This window comes from Antennarius striatus, chromosome 7 (genome assembly GCF_040054535.1).
Source record: "Antennarius striatus isolate MH-2024 chromosome 7, ASM4005453v1, whole genome shotgun sequence".
In the NCBI taxonomy this organism is placed as follows: domain Eukaryota; kingdom Metazoa; phylum Chordata; class Actinopteri; order Lophiiformes; family Antennariidae; genus Antennarius; species Antennarius striatus.
The window spans coordinates 20,456,182-20,475,396 of record NC_090782.1 but is presented as its reverse complement, the minus strand read 5'-3'; the positions used below and the strand labels follow the sequence as shown (position 1 = coordinate 20,475,396).

General features: G+C 39.3%; 2 protein-coding genes across 3 annotated transcripts; both read left to right on the top strand.

The window, feature by feature from the left end:
• Positions 1 to 1,471: 1,471 nt before the first annotated feature.
• Positions 1,472 to 10,963, top strand: zap70 (zeta chain of T cell receptor associated protein kinase 70). 2 transcript variants are annotated; one of them, XM_068319385.1, is made up of 13 exons: positions 1,472 to 1,521; positions 4,415 to 4,827; positions 6,029 to 6,189; positions 6,334 to 6,472; positions 6,558 to 6,639; positions 6,787 to 6,809; positions 6,891 to 6,930; positions 7,333 to 7,531; positions 7,696 to 7,902; positions 8,572 to 8,764; positions 9,012 to 9,152; positions 9,626 to 9,738; positions 10,075 to 10,963. In XM_068319385.1, the coding sequence occupies exons 2-13, from the start codon at positions 4,423 to 4,425 to the stop codon at positions 10,184 to 10,186; spliced, it is 1,815 nt and encodes a 604-aa protein (XP_068175486.1). In that variant the 5' UTR covers positions 1,472 to 1,521; positions 4,415 to 4,422; the 3' UTR covers positions 10,187 to 10,963. The 2 variants fall into 2 exon arrangements, with proteins under 2 accessions (XP_068175486.1, XP_068175487.1); XM_068319386.1 differs by having other exon boundaries at positions 1,483 to 1,529.
• A 1,755-nt stretch (positions 10,964 to 12,718) lies between these two features.
• Positions 12,719 to 18,799, top strand: mob3a (MOB kinase activator 3A). The gene is made up of 4 exons (XM_068320295.1): positions 12,719 to 12,932; positions 14,920 to 15,470; positions 17,390 to 17,592; positions 18,154 to 18,799. The coding sequence occupies exons 2-4, from the start codon at positions 15,053 to 15,055 to the stop codon at positions 18,181 to 18,183; spliced, it is 651 nt and encodes a 216-aa protein (XP_068176396.1). The 5' UTR covers positions 12,719 to 12,932; positions 14,920 to 15,052; the 3' UTR covers positions 18,184 to 18,799.
• The last annotated feature ends 416 nt before the right edge of the window (positions 18,800 to 19,215 follow it).

Here is a 19,215-nt window from a genome sequence, read left to right as displayed (position 1 = left end):
GCCCCAGACAAAGTGAGGGTTTGTTTTTTGTTACTGTTTTAAACTGATTAAACAAATAGGAACTCCTTATGGTCAGCAATTTTTACCCAGGTAGCCATCTTTTCTTAATTTTTCCTGTGATGATTCCAAGTTAAAGTTACATATAAAATCAGTGAAAGAAAAACATGATGTCGAAACACTTTCAAACATTATAACAAACCTTTCTGTGGCCAACAAATGTCCCTTCATAGTCACATATGTCATTAACTTCAGGAAGATATTCCACCACTGCAAGTAAAACGATCCTAATATTGCTTTTACTTTGAAGGCAGAGAACTTCCTCTTCTGTTTCCTGTTGTTGTCTGACTTGATCCATCGTGATCCTGCTGATTGGCTGCCTGGTCAGCACTCCGAGGAAGCAGCTGCAGCGAGTGTAGCGGTGCGTGTGCGTGAATGCATGCGTGTTCAAGATATTAGTTAGCTTAGCATAGCAGGAAAAGCTCAGGTGTGGCCTGTTGCATTGGATGTGGTTGGAACTCTAGTTTTATTAGTGAATAATTACGTCATTCAACTGTCCAGATTGAATGACTTTGGACTGTGGGAGGAAATCGGAGCATCTGGAGGTTCCCTCCACTCAAACACACGTCAACCTCTTTGGATACTCACCTGTAAGACTGGAGTGGAGTTTCACAAATATGCAAGAAAAAAGTAACAAATGCAGAAAAAAAAGTTTGAATTAAACAGCAATATTTATTTTATATAATACAATTAATACAATTAAACCGCAGCATCATTGAATAAAGAAACCCAACCATGAGATTTTTTCTTTTTAAAAAAGGCCAGAAAACCTGACATGTATGCAGAAGAATATGAAACCTCACTTAAATCTAAATATTGATGTATTTCCATCACCTTGTGCAGTTGTATGTGCAAAAGGGAGGAGGTCCTCTGGATTTTATGGCTGTGTTTTTTACAGTGATTCCAAAGCCAGCCTTTCACAACTGGCCACAATAGGCGCGGGTGAGATGAGGGGTTTTCATTTGGTCATACTCTGAAACCACATTCATAGATGTCACTATGTTTGTTTCTAAATATCCAGTTTTACATGGTTTCTTTATTTAATTCTTTTTTTTTTTTCTTTCGTTCTTTAGAGAAGAACAAAGTTGGTTGGCTAGTTTATTATTGCCGCACAATTAAGTAATAAAGTCCACCTTCTTGTGGAGCTGCAGCTCATCTTGTTTTAAACTTTAAATAGTCTCAACGAAAGAGACATCCTGTTCATCAGAGACCGGTAGATAGATTTAGTTAAAAGCACTTTTCTAAATGTTCAACTTTTCCTTCACGTAGGAAGTTGCTTTGCAACTGTGTGTGTGTGTGTGTGTGTGTGTGTGTGTGTGTGTGTGTGTGTGTGTGTGTGTGTGTGTGTGTGTGTGTGTGTGTGTGTCTAACCTCCATTTGTCACAGCACCTTGCTCTCAGATCAACAGATAGATCTCTACGTCTGAGGCAACAACATTTCTGTGCTTGGCAGTGAAGCAGTAACGTGAGTAGGTGTGTGTTTGTGTGTTTTACCTGATAGAGCAGCAAACCTGTTTCTGATGAAACACTGAATTATACACAACATTAAAATATTGTACTGTAAACTTAGAAACCCAACTTTTTCATCTTGTATTTTCCATCGTTGCAGCTGCACATAGCTGCTCATCAGCCTTCATGATAAAATGTTTTACCATTATATTCTCGTATTTAAATATCCTATAGATGCATTTGTTTCTAATATTTTATATTTGTCACCCATTGTCTGAATAATGAACGTGAAATTCCACTAGACCCAAAAGGTTACATTAGAGATTTCAAATGTAATCTTTGATATTTGAATGCTTATTTTATTCTTCTTACCAAATTAAGCAAAGAAGCTCCAGTTAAAACTGAAGGATTTGTATTTCTACAAGTATTTCTGAGCTGTTAAAAACAAATACAAGTAAAAAGATTGTGTGCACCGCAGTGGAGTCGAGGCATTGCTGATCTGGCTCACAAAAGTTGAGATTATACGTGCAAAATATAAATACCTGCTTTTATTGAGCCTTGCAATAGAAAACCCCAAAACGTATGTACACACAGAGGTCTGTGCGCTTTTTTAAATCGCTTGTAACTTTTCTTCAAATTGCTGGATGTATTTTTGCTCTGGGCTTAAGCATACCTATAAAATCTTCCAACCACAGTCAGATAATATTATCCTAGAGAATGTTCAAAACATGTTTGCTAATGACATTAACCCCAAAACACCTCATTACAACTCAAGGTAAGGAATAAACGGCTTTTGTTTGTTTGTTTGTTTGTTTGTTTGTTTATTTGTTTCTTACAAATCTCATCTATGCATTACATGATTTGATACGACAAGTGAATCAGATATCAGAACATCTTTAATTTACTTAGAAGCGTTTCATGATACTTGGTCGGTCAGGGAAGAAACTACTAGATTTTAGGAGTGGATCCACCTAACAGGGGGGTTCCAGGAACGTCCCATTACATTTTAAGATAGGATGACTTAACTGGTTTGCACAAGAGTTTGTGGATGAGTCAGGCCAGATAAAGAGCCATATATAAGATTATTCAGCCTTGTTGGAGGCATAGACTCCACTGACTGCCATACTGCTTATTAGGAGCTTTTGGAGCGAGTGTTTAGTCTCTTGTGTTTGGTTTTAATCAGTTCTTTATGCTTGGCAACATCTTCCCATCAGTGACATCAAGATTGATTGCCCTGGAACAGTTGGTTCTCTCCAAACTTTAAATGTCTGACCAAATGACAAACACGATTACGTTGCACCTGAGGGTCCTCAGAGGTCCTACATCATGGAGGGGGGAAAAACATTCTCTCTTCTTTGTGGAAAACAAGGATTGGAGTTTGTAGGTTTTGGCGCGTGTCACTCATGGACTCCTCAGCTTGTTGAAAACACGGTGACTCATACGTTTTTTTTCCACAGCTCAGTGGGTCACTATCTGCTCGCCTCAGCAACGACTCATTTACAAAAGTGTTATTTTGGGGTCATGTAGGTGTGAACGTAGCATCGAGTCCATTTCTGGACAATAGAATAACCACTGACTGAAAGAGTCTTGCGTTCCTTATTGACAACACTCAACATTGTGTATTCAGGAACTGTTGTCTGCTGACTCATTTCTCTCTCTCCGCTCTGCTTTGGTGGTTCAGAATATATAAGATAAGTGTAAAATTCACATTTAGAACACTTTATCAATTACAGCATTGTGTCTTATATCCTATCATAGTGATTATTAATCAATACATTCACATTCTAACATAACTTAAATATATTCAAATAAGACAGAAAGTTTAATGACGTTGTAAAAAGTCTCAGACGTACTGCTGTGATCCTGCACCAATCTCGATCTCATCTCTCTTTCTCTAATGTTTGCGATTCATTTATCCACATTACTGATCACTGAGGTCTGTGTTGTAGACAGAAGGGCATCAAATTAAGTGAAAACACAAGTGTTGCAATAACTTTTTCAGGTTATTTGTTTTCTGTGTATCGGGGCAATGACGCATTTCTCATCAGGAAGCTGAGGTTTTCACATTTTTCTGGTTCCATTGGTTTCCAACGTCTGGTTGTTGAAATTCAAGATCTGAAACCAATAGAATATCCAACATTATCCCATTTTCTTCTGATTCATTTGCACCCTGACCTTTTTATTACATATTACACACATGTAATTAGATGTTGTTATTATGCTGACTTTGTATGATTTCCAGTTTAAACCCAACATTTTCTGTCTGTTATCCCATAAAGCTTTACACATTACCTGCCTGGTTTTAATCTCATCTGTAGGCTTCACCTAAGGTCAGACATTTCTAGAAGGTTCCCATCGGACATATCCCATTGCTATTGCAGTAGGTGTTTTCACAATGCAGTCGGGTAGTTTTCCCCCAGAAGGTTTTTAGTGACAGATAGGCAAATTTACAAAGCAGACCTTTTTGAAGCAGAGGGAATAATGTCGAAAGAAAAAGCACCTGCTCAACGGAAGTGAAAGACATTGGAGAAAAGTGTGTGTGAAGGCGGACTGCGACTTCCTGTTGTGGGTTTTTTTCACCAGTTTGTTAATCTGCAGGCGTCGTGCAGCTTCAGCGTATTGGTGCCTCTTGTGAAATGCCTCATTATGCACAATATGGCATTGTGCAGCTTCTCTATGTAGTGCTGACGTCCCTGAGAAATGAAATATTTAATTCATCCAAGTGTAACAAAGGTCAAAGGTCACAGGCTGGAGCTAAATCTTTTAGTGTACTGGCCGCAAATTGGGATACTGAAGAACATTCTTAAAAATATTAGGCGTTTTATACCTGCAGCTATCGCTTCAGGCATCCGTTTGGTTCTTTTCCACCATCTGCATCCAGAATTCTAAGTCCAAGTTGTCTCTCCCAGGTCTCACTATGTCCACCGACCCAGCAGCTGATCTGCCTTTTTACTACGGCAGCATCAGTCGCTCGGAGGCCGAGCAGCACCTGAAGCTGGCTGGGATGGCAGACGGGCTCTTCCTGTTGCGACGGTGCATCCGCAGTCTGGGCGGCTACGTTCTGTCGTTTGTGTTTAACCTGGAGTTCTACCATTACTCCATCGAGAAGCAGCTTAATGGAACGTATTGCATCATAGGAGGGAAGGCCCACTGTGGGCCAGCAGAGCTCTGTGAGTTCTACAGCAATGACCCCGATGGGCTGGAGTGCGCCCTGAGGAAACCCTGTCTGCGTTCGCTGGATACACCGATCCGGCCCGGGATCTTTGACAGCCTGAGAGACAACTTGCTGAGGGAGTACGTGAAGCAGAACTGGAACCTGGAGGTGAGGCTCTGTTGGTTTTATGGAAGCATTACCAACATATTTTCAGCTTTTATTCTTTAAATGTAAAGGAGTTCCTTTATAAATGTTAAAAAAAAAAAATCCCTTTCATCTACTTACATTTTATTGAGTGAATCAATTTGATGTTCTTTATTTGAGAGGAAGAATACATTTATGTGCAGCAGTATTGTAGTTACTATTTATTATGTAGTAACTACAGTGTAATTCCTTACTAGACCCCCCTTCCTGTCATAATATTGAACTCTCTGAGCCAATAAAGTTACAAAGCATGAAAGATTAATGCAAAAAACATTTTTGTTTGGGGCCCAAAAGAGGTCAGACAACCAAATAAATAAAGCAGTTTTGAGTATCAGAAAACTTTCCTTTCACCCATTAATCATCTCTCATTCCACCAGATTTATCATTTGGCCCTCAGTAAGGGCCATGATGGAATCTACAGTACATCTTTAATACATAAAACGTTACAAATAGCTTCATCATGACCAGCTGCAATAACAAAACATTCTCCTGACGTATTTTTGAGTTGGTATGAACAAGCTGATAAGTCACAGATGCTCTGCACTTTGACTTGAGGTTTCTGCATCTAATTTAGGGGAGGCAGAGTTGTAAAATAAATCTGTAATATCTTCTTCCAGAGAAAACAATTACCCCCTGCTGTTCTGGATAATCTAAAGAAAAACACAATCAATAGTTTTTGCTAAATTGTTTCGTACCCTCGAAGAAAACACGAAATCAGGAACATGTCGTTTGGGTGAAGTGACGCTTCCAACCGTGAGGAGGGATAAAACTGAAGAAACCAAACCACATCTGAATTAAATGAAATGTTTAAGTGATCTTATGACAGCAGCTGGATGTTATTTTAAATTTAAAAATAAAGGGGGATACAAATATCCAAATGTTTGACAGGAACTGGAACATGCTGTTCTATGTTCAGACCCTATAGCACGTTTTTTTTTTTTTAGTCTGTCAACTAAAATATCCTAGAAATAAACAGAAAACTTGATTCTCTCTTTTTAGTTCTGCGTCTTTCTGATTACCTATGTAGTATGTCCGCTTTCTGTTATTTTCTACTTCTGTTCTGCCACTCTTCAAAGGGAAATGTAGTTTTTACATGATGAATTAAATAAAACATACTCCTTCATAAATGTGTATATTGAGGCCTAAAATCCAATTTGCTGCTCAGGGAGAAGCCATGGAGCAGGCCATCATCAGTCAGGCTCCTCAGCTGGAGAAACTGGTTGCCACGACAGCCCATGAACAGATGCCCTGGTATCATGGAAAAATCCCCCGCCAGGAAGGTGAGAGACGGCTTTACTGTGGAGCCCAACCTGACGGCAAGTTTCTGTAAGTCGCTCCAGAAGAATCTTTTGTGTGTGTTTTTTTTCTGCTTGTGCATCAAAGATGTTGAAGATCTCTTAACACGATGTGATTCAGACAGAATCATGTTTGGTTTTTGTGTGTGTGTGTGTGTGTGTGTGTGTTGCTCAGTCTCAGAGAAAGAGATCAGCTGGGTACATTTGCTCTCTCCATGATGTATGGGAAAACTGTCTACCACTATCAGATCCTCCAAGACAAATCAGGGAAATACTCCATCCCAGAGGGACACAAGTTTGACACAGTCTGGCAGGTAAGCCTTCGATCTTTTATCACATCATCTAATATTCAGTACTTATGATGCATTTCATGAGCTTTTCTGAATGATCTGTCTTCAGCTGGTGGAGTACCTGAAGATGAAACGCGATGGCTTGGTGACGGTTCTCGGGGAGGCCTGTGTGAACAGCCAAGCTGCTGAAAGTACTTACAGACTTATTTCCTTTCTATGTCAATATTATTCAATTTATTATACTACTGCAAAGCTCAATCAGTTTCCAGTCCAAAACTGAACGTTGTTTATGACTACACCTTTATTGACACAACTCTAATTTGTCTCATAATCTTCAGAGGCACCCAGCCTTCCTGCCACAGTGAGTACCGACTGATTGTCGCGCTGTTCCTGTCAGAATGTTTGTCTTTATCTGAGTTTTTATTTTTTGTGACATTTTCAGAGGCGTTCAGGCACAAATGGATACACACCGCCCCCTAGAGGTCAGTTGCAGCAAGTACAATAAACTCAAAACATTTTATAATCCAACAGCGACACCAGTGGTGTAAAAACACTGATTCAAGTGCACAAGAACCAGCTGTAAAATTAAGAAAAGCAGAATATTTCTGGATGCATTGTTATAATTATTATATGCAATAATATTGTTCTTGCATTAGCTACTTATTCCAGCATTTTACTGTGAACAAGAAAAGGATTATCTACTCCAGTATTGTCAGATATGTAATTTACAGCAATGGATTTCAAATGAACAGTAAAAAATGGGAGGAGAGATTCTACTCAAAATCATTCAGCGTCTGCAGCTGATTCAAAAAACCTTAAATCACCACACAGAAATGCGTTTTTGCTTCACTCAGTTCATACCTTAGTCCTTTCTATCTTTACAGCCTCTGTGGAGTCATCCAACTCGACTGACTCCCCGCTGTGTGAGGACAGTGAGGGTCAGGGGATGGACTCGAATCCATACCACAACCCAAATGAAGTGAAGAAATTTAACATCCAGAGGAATCTGCTGTTGATTGATGAACTAGAACTCGGCTCTGGAAACTTCGGATGCGTTAAGAAAGGAATCCTCAATACTAAAGCGTGAGAAAAACATGATCAAACTAGAATGATGCACAATAGAGAGGGTGTTTAAAGCAGTTTGCCAATAAAATGAAAGATAGTGAAAGGCCAAACAAGCTCATGATATTCATGGATGCCCGCTGAGTGCTTTATGCTTCTGACGGTTTTCTTCTGTTGGCTGTCAGGGGTCAGATTGATGTGGCCATCAAAGTACTGAAGAGTGACAACGAGAAGCTGGTGAAGGAGGAGATGATGAGGGAGGCAGAGATCATGTATCAGCTCAATAACCTCTACATAGTTCGCATGCTAGGTCTGTGCAACGCGGAGAATCTGATGCTGGTCATGGAGATGGCCTCGGCAGGACCCCTCAACAAGTTTCTCTCCAGCAAGAAGTGAGATCAGCAGACAATAAATCACACATATGATAAAAGAAGACGTTTATGAAGGGATGTTTATGCTAGTGAAATGTGAACATGATGATCACTGTTAACATTTTATTTTCATGGTTTTTTTTCTGTCACAAAATGAAAACATGAAATCCAAACTATGAAATTATCTGGGGATTCCATGTTTTTGAGAGAGTATGGTAAAACAGTCACTGCAATGTTAGCAGCAATGTGTGTAAATGGACAATAGGAGTGTTATTATAATCTTAATTTGAACTGGTAAGGTATGAGCAAGCCTAAGTGATGTAATGGGATACAAAACTTATAAGTCATTTTAGTCTAGTCATTTTACAGTCATTTCCTGTTTTAGTAGAACAACAAGCTTCACAATAATGTGTATGGAGGTAAAAAAGATGTTCTGGAAGATATCTGCGTTCAGTGTTAGTCTGATGTTCTGAATAGATATGTGTGTGTGTGTGTGTGTGTGTTTTATATTTTTAAATTTATTGCTTTTGTTATCAGGTGGTGAAAATATCCAGAAGATTTTTTTTCCCTTATCATTGTCTTCATATTTTTGTGTCTAAAGTTTTGACAAACACAAATATTAAACTGCAGATGTTAGTTTTTGAACATGCCTCCAAAAGAATAAAAGATTGTTTCTTTATGTCCCCACAGGGACTCCATAAGCGTTGCGAACATCACCCTCCTGATGCATCAAGTGTCGATGGGAATGAAGTATCTAGAGGAGAAGAACTTTGTGCACAGAGACTTGGCAGCTCGTAACGTTCTGCTGGTCAACCAGAAGTTTGCAAAAATCAGTGACTTTGGGCTGTCCAAGGCGTTAGGAGCTGACGACAACTATTACAAGGTGCACACAACCCACTGAGACACAGTGACATCATCAGTGTAGTTGTTAAGAAAAACAGATAGTGTATCTTAAATAGATAGTTTCGCAGTGAATCTCCCCCAGCAGAAATACTGAACCAAACATGTTGTGTAATGTTAAGTAAACACCAGTGCCTTTGTTCTGGTTTACTGCCCTACATACAGTTATCAGAAAATCCCAGGAATCCCAGTAACAGTTCTAATAAGTGTTATCACTTTGTGTCATATAGGCTCGTACTGCAGGTAAATGGCCGTTGAAATGGTACGCTCCAGAATGTATTAAGTTCCGCAAATTCTCCAGTAAAAGTGATGTGTGGAGTTTTGGTATCACCATGTGGGAGGCCTTTTCCTACGGAGGGAAGCCTTACAAGGTAAGACATGTTTGTGCCAATCTCCATCAATTTCATCTGCAATGATTGAACAAGAGCAGCCACAAACTGCATCCATCTAAATGAAATGAAGCCACCCATAGTTTCTGGGTAATCTGTCAAATCTCAGCTACAAATTAGTAGATGCATCACATCCCCACCCCTCCGTGTTCCTGACCAAATACATATTGATCCCCTTCAAAAATATAGTTTAATCTCCCAGGGTCAGATTACGATCCAGATTATGGTGGACATCAAATCCACCAGATCTCAAATTTTAATCAGCTCTTCAAATCAATCAGTCAATCATCAGAATCCACTGACAACTTTTTGAGACATCTTGAGGATACACACACACACACACACACACACACACACACACACACACACACACACACACAAAAACCATCCAAATCTCGTTAGTGAAGCGAAAAGAGGTTCGGTTACAGCTCTTTATCTGGTCTAATTTCTTCTAGAAAATGAAAGGGCCGGAGGTGATGCATTTCATTGAAGATGGAAACCGCATGGAGTGTCCAGCTGCATGTCCAGAGAACGTTTATACACTGATGAAGGAATGCTGGACGTACTCGTAAGAAAACAATCATCTCTTGTGCTTGTTGGTTAAGTTTTATTTCATTCTGGGGATTCAATCAAGATAAATTGACTCTTATATATTCTGTACTGTATCACGTAATATATTACCACCAAAGGTATGGAATACAGTATGAATATGTGTGTGTACTGGAATGCTTGCATTTTCATTCTGATGTTTAGAATAAGTATGTCATAGAGATGTTATCATCAACGGAAATGCTGCAACATTCAGTTCCCATATAAATATAATATGGCAACTATACAGCTATGTGGTCTCTTAATGTCTCCTAACATTTACAGCATGTCGCTGACTTGTGTCTCCAATCACCAGGCATGAGGATCGCCCTGACTTCAAGAAGGTTGAGAAGTCGATGAAGTCCCATCATCAATCCATGCTGAAACAGTCCGGGGGGGCGGCGGCTGCTGCCGAGCCTGTCAAGTAGAGATAAACAGGGCACATTCTGTCTTGATGCTGCACAAAGCTGCCTTTCAACCAGCCATTAAATTACTGAAACAAAACACAGAGCTTTCTGTGACCGGCACACACTGAACAACTCTGACGACAATACACGAATACGGACAGACAGGGTCAGTGTCGAAAAATGTGCATTTGTAAATTGAACTTCAGCGTGTTAACCATGTGAGGAGGACCTGTGTGTATCGTTCTGTGTTGTGTTGAAGTATGAATGTCAAGCATCTATCTGATTCTATATTCTGGGATGTTGGAGGACAATGGAAGCACGTGGTTCATGATCAAGATCATTTTTACTCTATTTGCCACCACCTGCATATATCTATGATATAACGTCTAATAAACTGTAAGTGGAATGGAACAAATTGAAGTCAAGATTTTTGTTTAGGTCAACATAGAATTGACTGTAAGCACAGTGCAGATCATCTTTATCAGCCTTATATAAAATAACAAGTTAAATTGCAAGAGAATCATCTCAAAGTCTTACTATACCCACTATTTGTTTTATTTTGTGAGGTCCCACAGAGTAAAAAGTTTTTTAAAAATTTAAATAGATAAAATGAGGGCAACACAGAACTCTGTAATGATATAAAGTTTATGTCATAAAAAGTACAGAGTACCACATCTGGATCAGAAGCAGTAGAAAACCTTCTGTGAGGAGGTTTGGTGACATCTTGAAGTACATTTTATGGAGACTTCTGTTCATCATTGTCCCAAAATGAAGAGGCTATTTGAAAGTTGTAAAATTTTAAAGAGAAATATAGAACTTTATATTGATAATAATAAAGGAAATCCTTTGTTTGGTATCATTGTATGGAAGCAACTCAATAAATGATCAGTCTATAACCAAGATGACTGGGATAATACTGTATGTGTACAGAATTATATATGATATAGCTATACAGTACTATTTTATGCTGTAAATACTGTCTGAAAAAGTTGTTAATGCATAATTTAAATGGCTGTGATGCAGATATTTCTTTTTCCTTATTACGTCCCCAAATTAGGTCATTGTGGATGTTTTGTAAAGTAAATTAGGACAGGTTTTCAGGCTGGTCCTTGGCCTTCAGTCAAATATTGTATCATAGGAAGTACTTCTCAGCTGCTAGAGATGTTAACACGAGACAGGAAGTTGGTGTAGTTATCTTCAAAATAAGAGGATATAGTTTAGCAGGTTAAAACTGAAGGCCTGAGTACTGTGTAGCCTTCGATGATTTTGTAAAAAGTTGAAGTTTCAAAGCAAATGATGGATCAAGGATATTTCTTGATTTTACGTGTTACTTTATTTGTCTATAAAGGTGAACTACATGTATTTTAGATATTTTTTTAAAAAGAAATAGTTACCCAAGTCTTTAACTGTTTTGAATAAGCTGCTCCCTTGTCAAATTAACTTCCACCCGTACTACGTAAAAAACCTCAGAGACATCGAGGAGAAAATTATATCTGCAAGAATGGCACAGTAGGGTCAACATGACCGAGATTTGCACCATTAGGATACTGAGTGCTCACTGTCCACAAGAGTGCATCTACGTCGGCATTACATAGCTGGAGGAACCACGTCCACACATGGTCGATCACATGAAGTAGCCCAGAATAAGATCATCATATCCAGCTGCAGCACACAAGAATAAGCCAGATTTAGTTCCACCTGCCTGTACAGTGTATTTCCTTTGTAATACCCATGACTGTTGTAAAGCTTTTTCAACATAAGTAGATGCATCTTCTGGTAGTAAGAATTTTCCACAAGGTGAATGTTTTAGGTTTTCTATGGAAACATAATTTTTTTAAAAAGTGAGTCCAAGTATCATTTGAGCTGTACATTCCTGCCTTATCAACTTTCAGATTCCTTCCTCATTAATGATTCCTTTGGGAAATTCAAGTTTCACCTTTTTTGCCACATTTCCATGCCATTTGTGCAAAAGTCTCAAAACAGTGTAACGAAATCTGTATACAATAATTAGTTGGTCTAGCCATTGAGCACATGTCTTTCTGTTCCTACATTTAGGTTGCTCATAGTTATTCATACCACTGAATTTTATATTGATGATTTTCTGTCAGATTTGTATGTGATTTGACTTTATCAACGGGCTTTCCACCAGCATATCCAATATACAGTTGTCATTGGAGTAATCCTCAACAATCTACCTAAAATCCACAGAATGTGCTGATAGAAGTTATCATATAACACGTGCTGTTATTAGTGGTAACGTAAACACTGATTTAATCAGCCCACCATAGATCAGAGGTAAATATCAGACTAAATACTCCTGAATATCACTTCATTAATTACAGTCAAACAGGAATAGATATCATGTTAAGATTCTATAAGGTTTACATAATTTAATTTCTTCATATGTAATCACTCTCTTCTCCTTTTTTGCATATTTTTTTGGGATTTGAGTCCACCATCGGTGGAGTCCGATAGTGATTTTAACATTGGAGGTACATTATTTTGAAGGTTCTTACCGGATATAGCTCTCAACGCTTTACTACTTAACTCGGTTGTACTTTTCGTTTCGTAAGGAGGAGTCAGACGTTAGTTGCTATATCGAAAGGCCATGTTTATTGAAATAATTGAGAAATTTGGAGAACATGTATATCGTCTTGTATCGATAATGGAGCCTTAGCATGTTTTTGACGTGAATCTTTTAATCAGAAAGCAGAAAGTTATTGACATTAAGATCGAAGCAAACTGACGGAACAGGAAGGCGGAACAAGTAAGTTCGGCAAAGTGTCTTTCGTCTGTCGTCACCGTTTGATCAGCCGACATAATGATTTTACTCGGTTTTAAATATGATGTAATTCCAGTTAAGTCTAAGCAGTTTGTCATGTGTTGTTTACGTAGCCGAAAGCAACAAGTCCGACCGAGTTATCGTTAGCTAGTCCCTTCACGCGTAAAGTTCGTACAGTCGTCGCCCTGCTGTTTAATCTCCGGCGTCTAGCCTTCAAAGTTGCGCTAAAAACAACACAAATACTGCGTTTCTGTGTATCCTTGGGTGCAGATATTTCCACGGGAGTCAAAATATACTTAGTTGAACCCTGTCTGACTGCTAACAGATGGGTTGTGTCGGGTTTATTGTCATTCCGCGGATTCTTTGCTCTCAGGCGTCATTAGTGTCTGAAACCGGAAATGACTTTTAGCTCACCTGAGGTGGGATGAGATCACACGTCACTTCTCACCGTGTAGTGGAACACAGTCTAATGGACGTAAATAAAGTCCTCTATTTACTGACATTAATCTGATTCTCTAGATCTCTAGATTCTAACATGTTTCCACGTGAATGTTATTATGGTTTAATCTTGACATGACCCCCATCTTTGTAATGTAAGGATTAACTGTGAATGTAAGATTTATGTTTGCATCAGAAGCTGGGTGAGGGGCATTTATCCTGTTTAGGCCTTAACAAACAAACGCACACGCACGCACACACACACACACACACACACACACACACACACACACACACACACACACACACACACACACACATAATAGGACCCAAATCTTACTATTGGCTCCTCCAAGTAGAAAATATTTTTCATTTGCTGTCTTTCTGTTAGTGAAATGAAGGTATTGGTTGAAGTTTGTTTGCAGAAGTAGGCTATGAGCCAAGGATCAAGTTGCTTATTTTTATTACATTTTGGTGGTTATCTGACATTTGCAGTATTTTTGCTTCCAACTGATTTTTTTTTGTGCATTTTATGGACACAAAGTTATTCCAGTGTGATACCACCATCAGATACCTAAAATCAAGGATCACCTGAGTCTGGAAGTAATTTTGCATGAAATTCCCCAATGTTAGATTAAAAATATAATAATTTTACTGATTTGAGGTCGGATCAAATTGTGTCTGGATCTACTTACTTACTGGTGTCAAATTTGTCCCATTATCATGAGTTAGATCCTGAGTATCAATGAGAAAATGATGTCTTTTAAAGAACTATCAAACTAATAATGATGTCAAAAGAATTCCAGATTCATACGGTACATTTTCAAGGCCAAGGAGTCCTGTTAGGAGGTCAAACTCTCATGGGGCTTCTAAGTGCAAATAACTAAATGGGAAGTTTCCTCAGTGGATGTTTGAGTGCTCTCTGGTTTTATTATCAGGTATCATTTATCACAGATTTAATAAGCCTTATGGATTGCAATATAGCAGTGCATTTGATTGAGTAGTAGATCTGAGCTTGTACGACAATCAATGCCTACTTTTTTCCTTACCAGTTGTAAGTCCTTGTGTTCCCATTTAATTTGTGGTATTGGCAGTTGTGACAGCAGAATTTTCACCACATATTTGACAAATCACCATCTTCAAGTCGTTGGCTTTAACCAAAGCCCCCTGCCCACAGAGGCCTCTTGGTGAATGAGTTTACAATTAAGTTATCCACATTGTTCTGGTTAATGAGTGATGATTCAGAAGTTACTTTACTAAAGACGAGCTGATTCATCGCAGAAGAAGCACAACTGAGTGACTTATTAAATTATGTCAATCAAACTTGAAATGGTAAACCGTGGGAATATTGATGGAAATAGAACATTTATGCCACATCCAGCTAATTTAAGCAAGTGAATAGAAGCAATTCTAACAGCTATGGAATAAATAAATGGAATAAATGCAAGTCCAATAATGATCAGGTGATTTGGTGATCTACGCCTAACCAGAATATGCGCTATTTACTCATAAAACTCCCTTTTTGCCTCCACAGGATTACAGACATCAAGACAAATACCAAAAGAAGACAAAACGGTCATTGACAGCCTCTTTACTGCCCTCATTCCAACAGTAAACAATTGCCCAAAGGCATTCAAGCAGACCTCCTGCTGCCGCCACATGCAATCATGTCCATCACGCTGAAACAAGTGTTCAACAAAGACAGGACATTCCGGCCCAAGCGCAAGTTTGAGCCGGGAACGCAGCGCTTCGAGCTGCACAAGAAGGCCCAGGCATCTCTGAACGCGGGACTGGACCTGAAGCAGGCAGTGCAGCTGCCCCACGGCGAGGATCTCAACGACTGGGTGGCCGTCCACGTGGTTGACTTCTTCAACCGCATCAACCTCATCTACGGCACCATTAGTGACTCCTGCACTGATCAGACATGTCCTGTCATGTCTGGCGGGCCCAAGTACGAATACCGCTGGCAAGACGAGCACAAGTACAAGAGGCCGACGGCGCTATCCGCCCCCAAATACATGAGCCTCCTCATGGATTGGATTGAGGTACAAATCAACAACGAGAACATCTTTCCCACCAATGTTGGTAAGTGTTGAAATGGTTTGTTCAGACTTTGGTCCTTCAAACTCTCAAATTTTGCCGTCCAGATTTGGGTGACAGACTTGTGGTTTTTTCGCAGTGTTTCTATCAAAAATTTGTTTCGATTCAAAAATATTGTACTGGAAAGGGTTTTGGGGATTGAAACAAATATCTGAACCCAAATAGGTGCAAACAAAGCCATCAGCCATTCATGACATAACCACAGACACCAGAGGCCTGTACCATAAAGCTGGATTACGGCTTAGCGAGATAACTTCAGGCTTAACCCTGGCTTTTCGGTACCATAAAGGTGGATGACTTTCTATTTGGCTACGTTGTCGCGGTAACCTATGCTGAACACCTAACCACATCCGGAGCAGGATAAGTTCAGGATAAGAGCTCAGCAGGTATAACAGCCCCACCTACTGACCAATCAGAGCTCAGCGGGTATAACAGCCCCACCTACTGACCAATCAGAGCTCAGTGGGTATAACGGCCCCACCTACTGACCAATCAGTTCTCTGTGAAAATGGGCTGTCCGTTTTATGAGAACCCGTGGATCTTGGTGCACAGCTTGTGCGAAGAGCGCTCAAGCGCGAGAGAATATTTAGAAATTATTATTATTGATTATTGATTTGTATTGCTCGTATTTATTAATTATTATTGTTTGCTCCTCCGTTGTGAAATATACGGCTCGGGCCGGTTTGTTGCATGTTTGCGATTGGTCGCATGCAGCAACCTCCGCCCTTTTTATGTGAGCACGCACAGATCTAGACTGGACAAGCCTGAATTGAATTAGTGAGTTGACAGCCGGCTTTATGGTACCGAAAATCCAGAGGGCAAATGTCTCAGTAAGTGAAGCCAGATAAGTAAGAGGAAGCCCGGCTAGGTTAACCAGGCTTTTTGGTACAAGCCTCAGATGTGGCAAGTTGTTTATTGTTGTTTACACATCAACTTTATTAAGCATCATAAAAATAATAATTGTCCAAGCCAAGTCACAGGTAACGATCAATGATCAAGCTTTCAGTGGTGTTTAGATAGTGAAGATAAAATACAGACAGAAGTCTGATTATACTCATTTTCTTTTTAAAGAAATTGTTGTTTGCTTTATTGTTTATATTTCAGGTGGCTACACTGGAAGGCATGGAACAATCGACAACAATTTCCAAATAAATATAAACTTTTCTTTCCTGTCAGGTGTCACGAGCGAAAACATTTTGAACACCATTTATAGTATAGATTAACTTTGATTTTAAAAGACTAGCAATTACAGCATTAATAATGCAGAAGACTGGACAATCTGTTTGAACAAGCATCACATTATGAGCATCAGCAGGAATTATAATGAGATACATTTTTGAAAAATGAGTGCAATTAAAATCCGGAGCCACCGCTTCTCAAATATGCAAGGTCACATTCATTAAATAAGCACATACCGAACATATCAGTTCATCTTCTGAGGCTCCTCATTTTTCTATTATCTCTGCATTCACACACACACTTCTTTGGTATCCGTCTGATGCAGGAACAGCCAAGCAATGGATTTAGAAATGGGTCACACAATGTACAGTCTGCTATGAATAGAAGCCACCTCTGACGCGTCTGTCCTCTGGAACAAATTCCTGAAATATTATTGAATAGCAGAGTACAAAATTAATCACTTGGTTAAAGCTGAGGCTTATCTCCTAAACTGAGTCATGTCGGTTTTCCATTCATGTGTGTATTGGAACACGGTGGGTCCTTAAGCATGCTGGATCCAGCGGGAGGCCTCAGAGGACAGAAATGGTTAAGAGCTTAGTTGAACTATTTCAGAACCATATCATTAAGTACATCGATATTTCAAACTTGCATTCATGAAACAAGCAACCAAAGTTCACCTGCATTGACGGCTGTCTTTTCCCATTCTTCAACTGCCTGACTCCCAGGTACTCCCTTCCCTAAGACCTTCATGCAGGTGGCTAAGAAGATTTTATCTCGTCTGTTCCGGGTCTTTGTCCACGTCTACATCCACCACTTTGACCGTGTGAGCCAGATGGGGGCGGAAGCTCACGTCAACACCTGCTACAAGCATTTCTACTACTTCGTCACAGAGTTCAACCTGACGGACCACAAAGAGCTGGAGCCCCTGGTGAGTCCAAGAGGTGGTAGGACAAGATGTGAAGCTTGGATCCAACATAAATTTGATTCTTTAAAAAAAGGCCTGTCTGGTTCACAAGGTGAACCAGATGAGTGTTGATCATACAATCATACATCTACCAGTATGTACCACGTCACAGTGCTTCTGCTCACTTCTGATATACAGTATTCCTGAAAAGCCAAGTTAAATAGTAAAAAAAGTGGGTCAACTGTGTCTGGTATTGATGTTTGCTTGTGCAAAGTGAACTTGTGTGGCTCCTCAGTGTTATCTGGATTTTATGTCTGAAATTATGAACTGCAGTGAAACCAGCAGCATGAACGCAGAGATCATTTTCTCTACTGTAAATCTAAGCAGTGTCTTAAACAAGATACTATGAGACATTTTCTACAAACAAAAGTTTCTACAACTACTTTTTCTTGTTTGTTTATAGTTGTGAAATGTTTTGAATTTTCTATATCATTATTTTGCGATAATTCGACCCTTTTGAAAGACATTAATTAAGAGCCTCCGATACTTCTCTGACGACTTGTTTTTTGTGTATTTTGTCTACAGAAAGAAATGACTTCTCGGATGTGTAACTGAAGAATGCCCACCGACCCGTTGACCCTCGTGATGAATGGATCGTTCACCTTTTTAAACTCCAGAGGAGAACAGAAAGAACAAATTTAAAAGTCTATTTTTATATTTAAGTACTGTAATCTATTTTAGCCACATGCTGTAGGTTTTAATCAAGAGTCTCGTCTCATGAGGCGTTCTGTTCCTTTTTAGAATGTTTTCAAACATTTTACGAGAGCACAGTATTAAGAAGCTTACTTTTGTTTTTTTATTTCATCGCAGTCATTCCAGGATGCTTCTATTTTTCTGTCTAAAATCATCCACAATCAGTACGAGTTCTTACTGTGCGCCTATAAACTCCTTATGTTGCTAAATTAAAATGATTCTTTAATCTGATTACACATAAATTTATTACTCGTTTTTTTTTTAAGTTTCTCGTTCTGAAGTCTGTAGTACAAGGCTACGTCTTGATCTAATTTATTGATTTTTATTTTTCTCCAGGTTTTTCTGCGAAGCTGTCAGCAATTCAGTTTTTCCACTCCGATCTGAACAGTAAATGCAGTAATGTAGTATATTTTCCAGACAGAACAAGTATTATGTACAAATGTTAAAATCACAATTACAGAAAAAATACAATCTCTTACGTTTCTCGGTGTCATTTCTGTGTTTAAGAGCGTTTCATATGTTTAGATAAATGCGGGGATTGAGACCGTTCATTTAAAAGCTAAACATGTATTTGGAAATGAACTGAAACCCGTAATCGCCTGCTGGTGACTCAGGGAGCATGTCATTGCACACTTTGGGTTTCGGCCCACCAGGCATGTTCTCAGATGTCAAGACCAGTGTTGTTTGCTGCAGATAGTCTTTGCTGGTGAAGGTCACACGAGACTCGGACCTCACATGACACAGCTGTAAGAACAGGCCGCTGCATGTCGAGTGGACCACGACCACCACTGTCCACTGGGTGGCATAAGATGTCAAACGCTGACGGCGGTAAAGCCTCTATAAAATTCCTTAACACAATTTGCCCAGTGTCCCATTTATCCTCCTTCCAGACCT

Coding starts and splice junctions, on each gene's coding strand:
- zap70 (XM_068319385.1), top strand. CDS start 4,423: ATGTCCACCGACCCAGCAGCTGATCTGCCTTTTTACTACGGCAGCATC. Junction 6,640..6,786: donor GAACAGCCAAGCTGCTGAAA/GTACTTACAGAC, acceptor CATAATCTTCAG/AGGCACCCAGCCTTCCTGCC. Junction 7,903..8,571: donor AAGTTTCTCTCCAGCAAGAA/GTGAGATCAGCA, acceptor ATGTCCCCACAG/GGACTCCATAAGCGTTGCGA.
- mob3a (XM_068320295.1), top strand. CDS start 15,053: ATGTCCATCACGCTGAAACAAGTGTTCAACAAAGACAGGACATTCCGG. Junction 15,471..17,389: donor CATCTTTCCCACCAATGTTG/GTAAGTGTTGAA, acceptor CCTGACTCCCAG/GTACTCCCTTCCCTAAGACC. Junction 17,593..18,153: donor ACAAAGAGCTGGAGCCCCTG/GTGAGTCCAAGA, acceptor TTTTGTCTACAG/AAAGAAATGACTTCTCGGAT.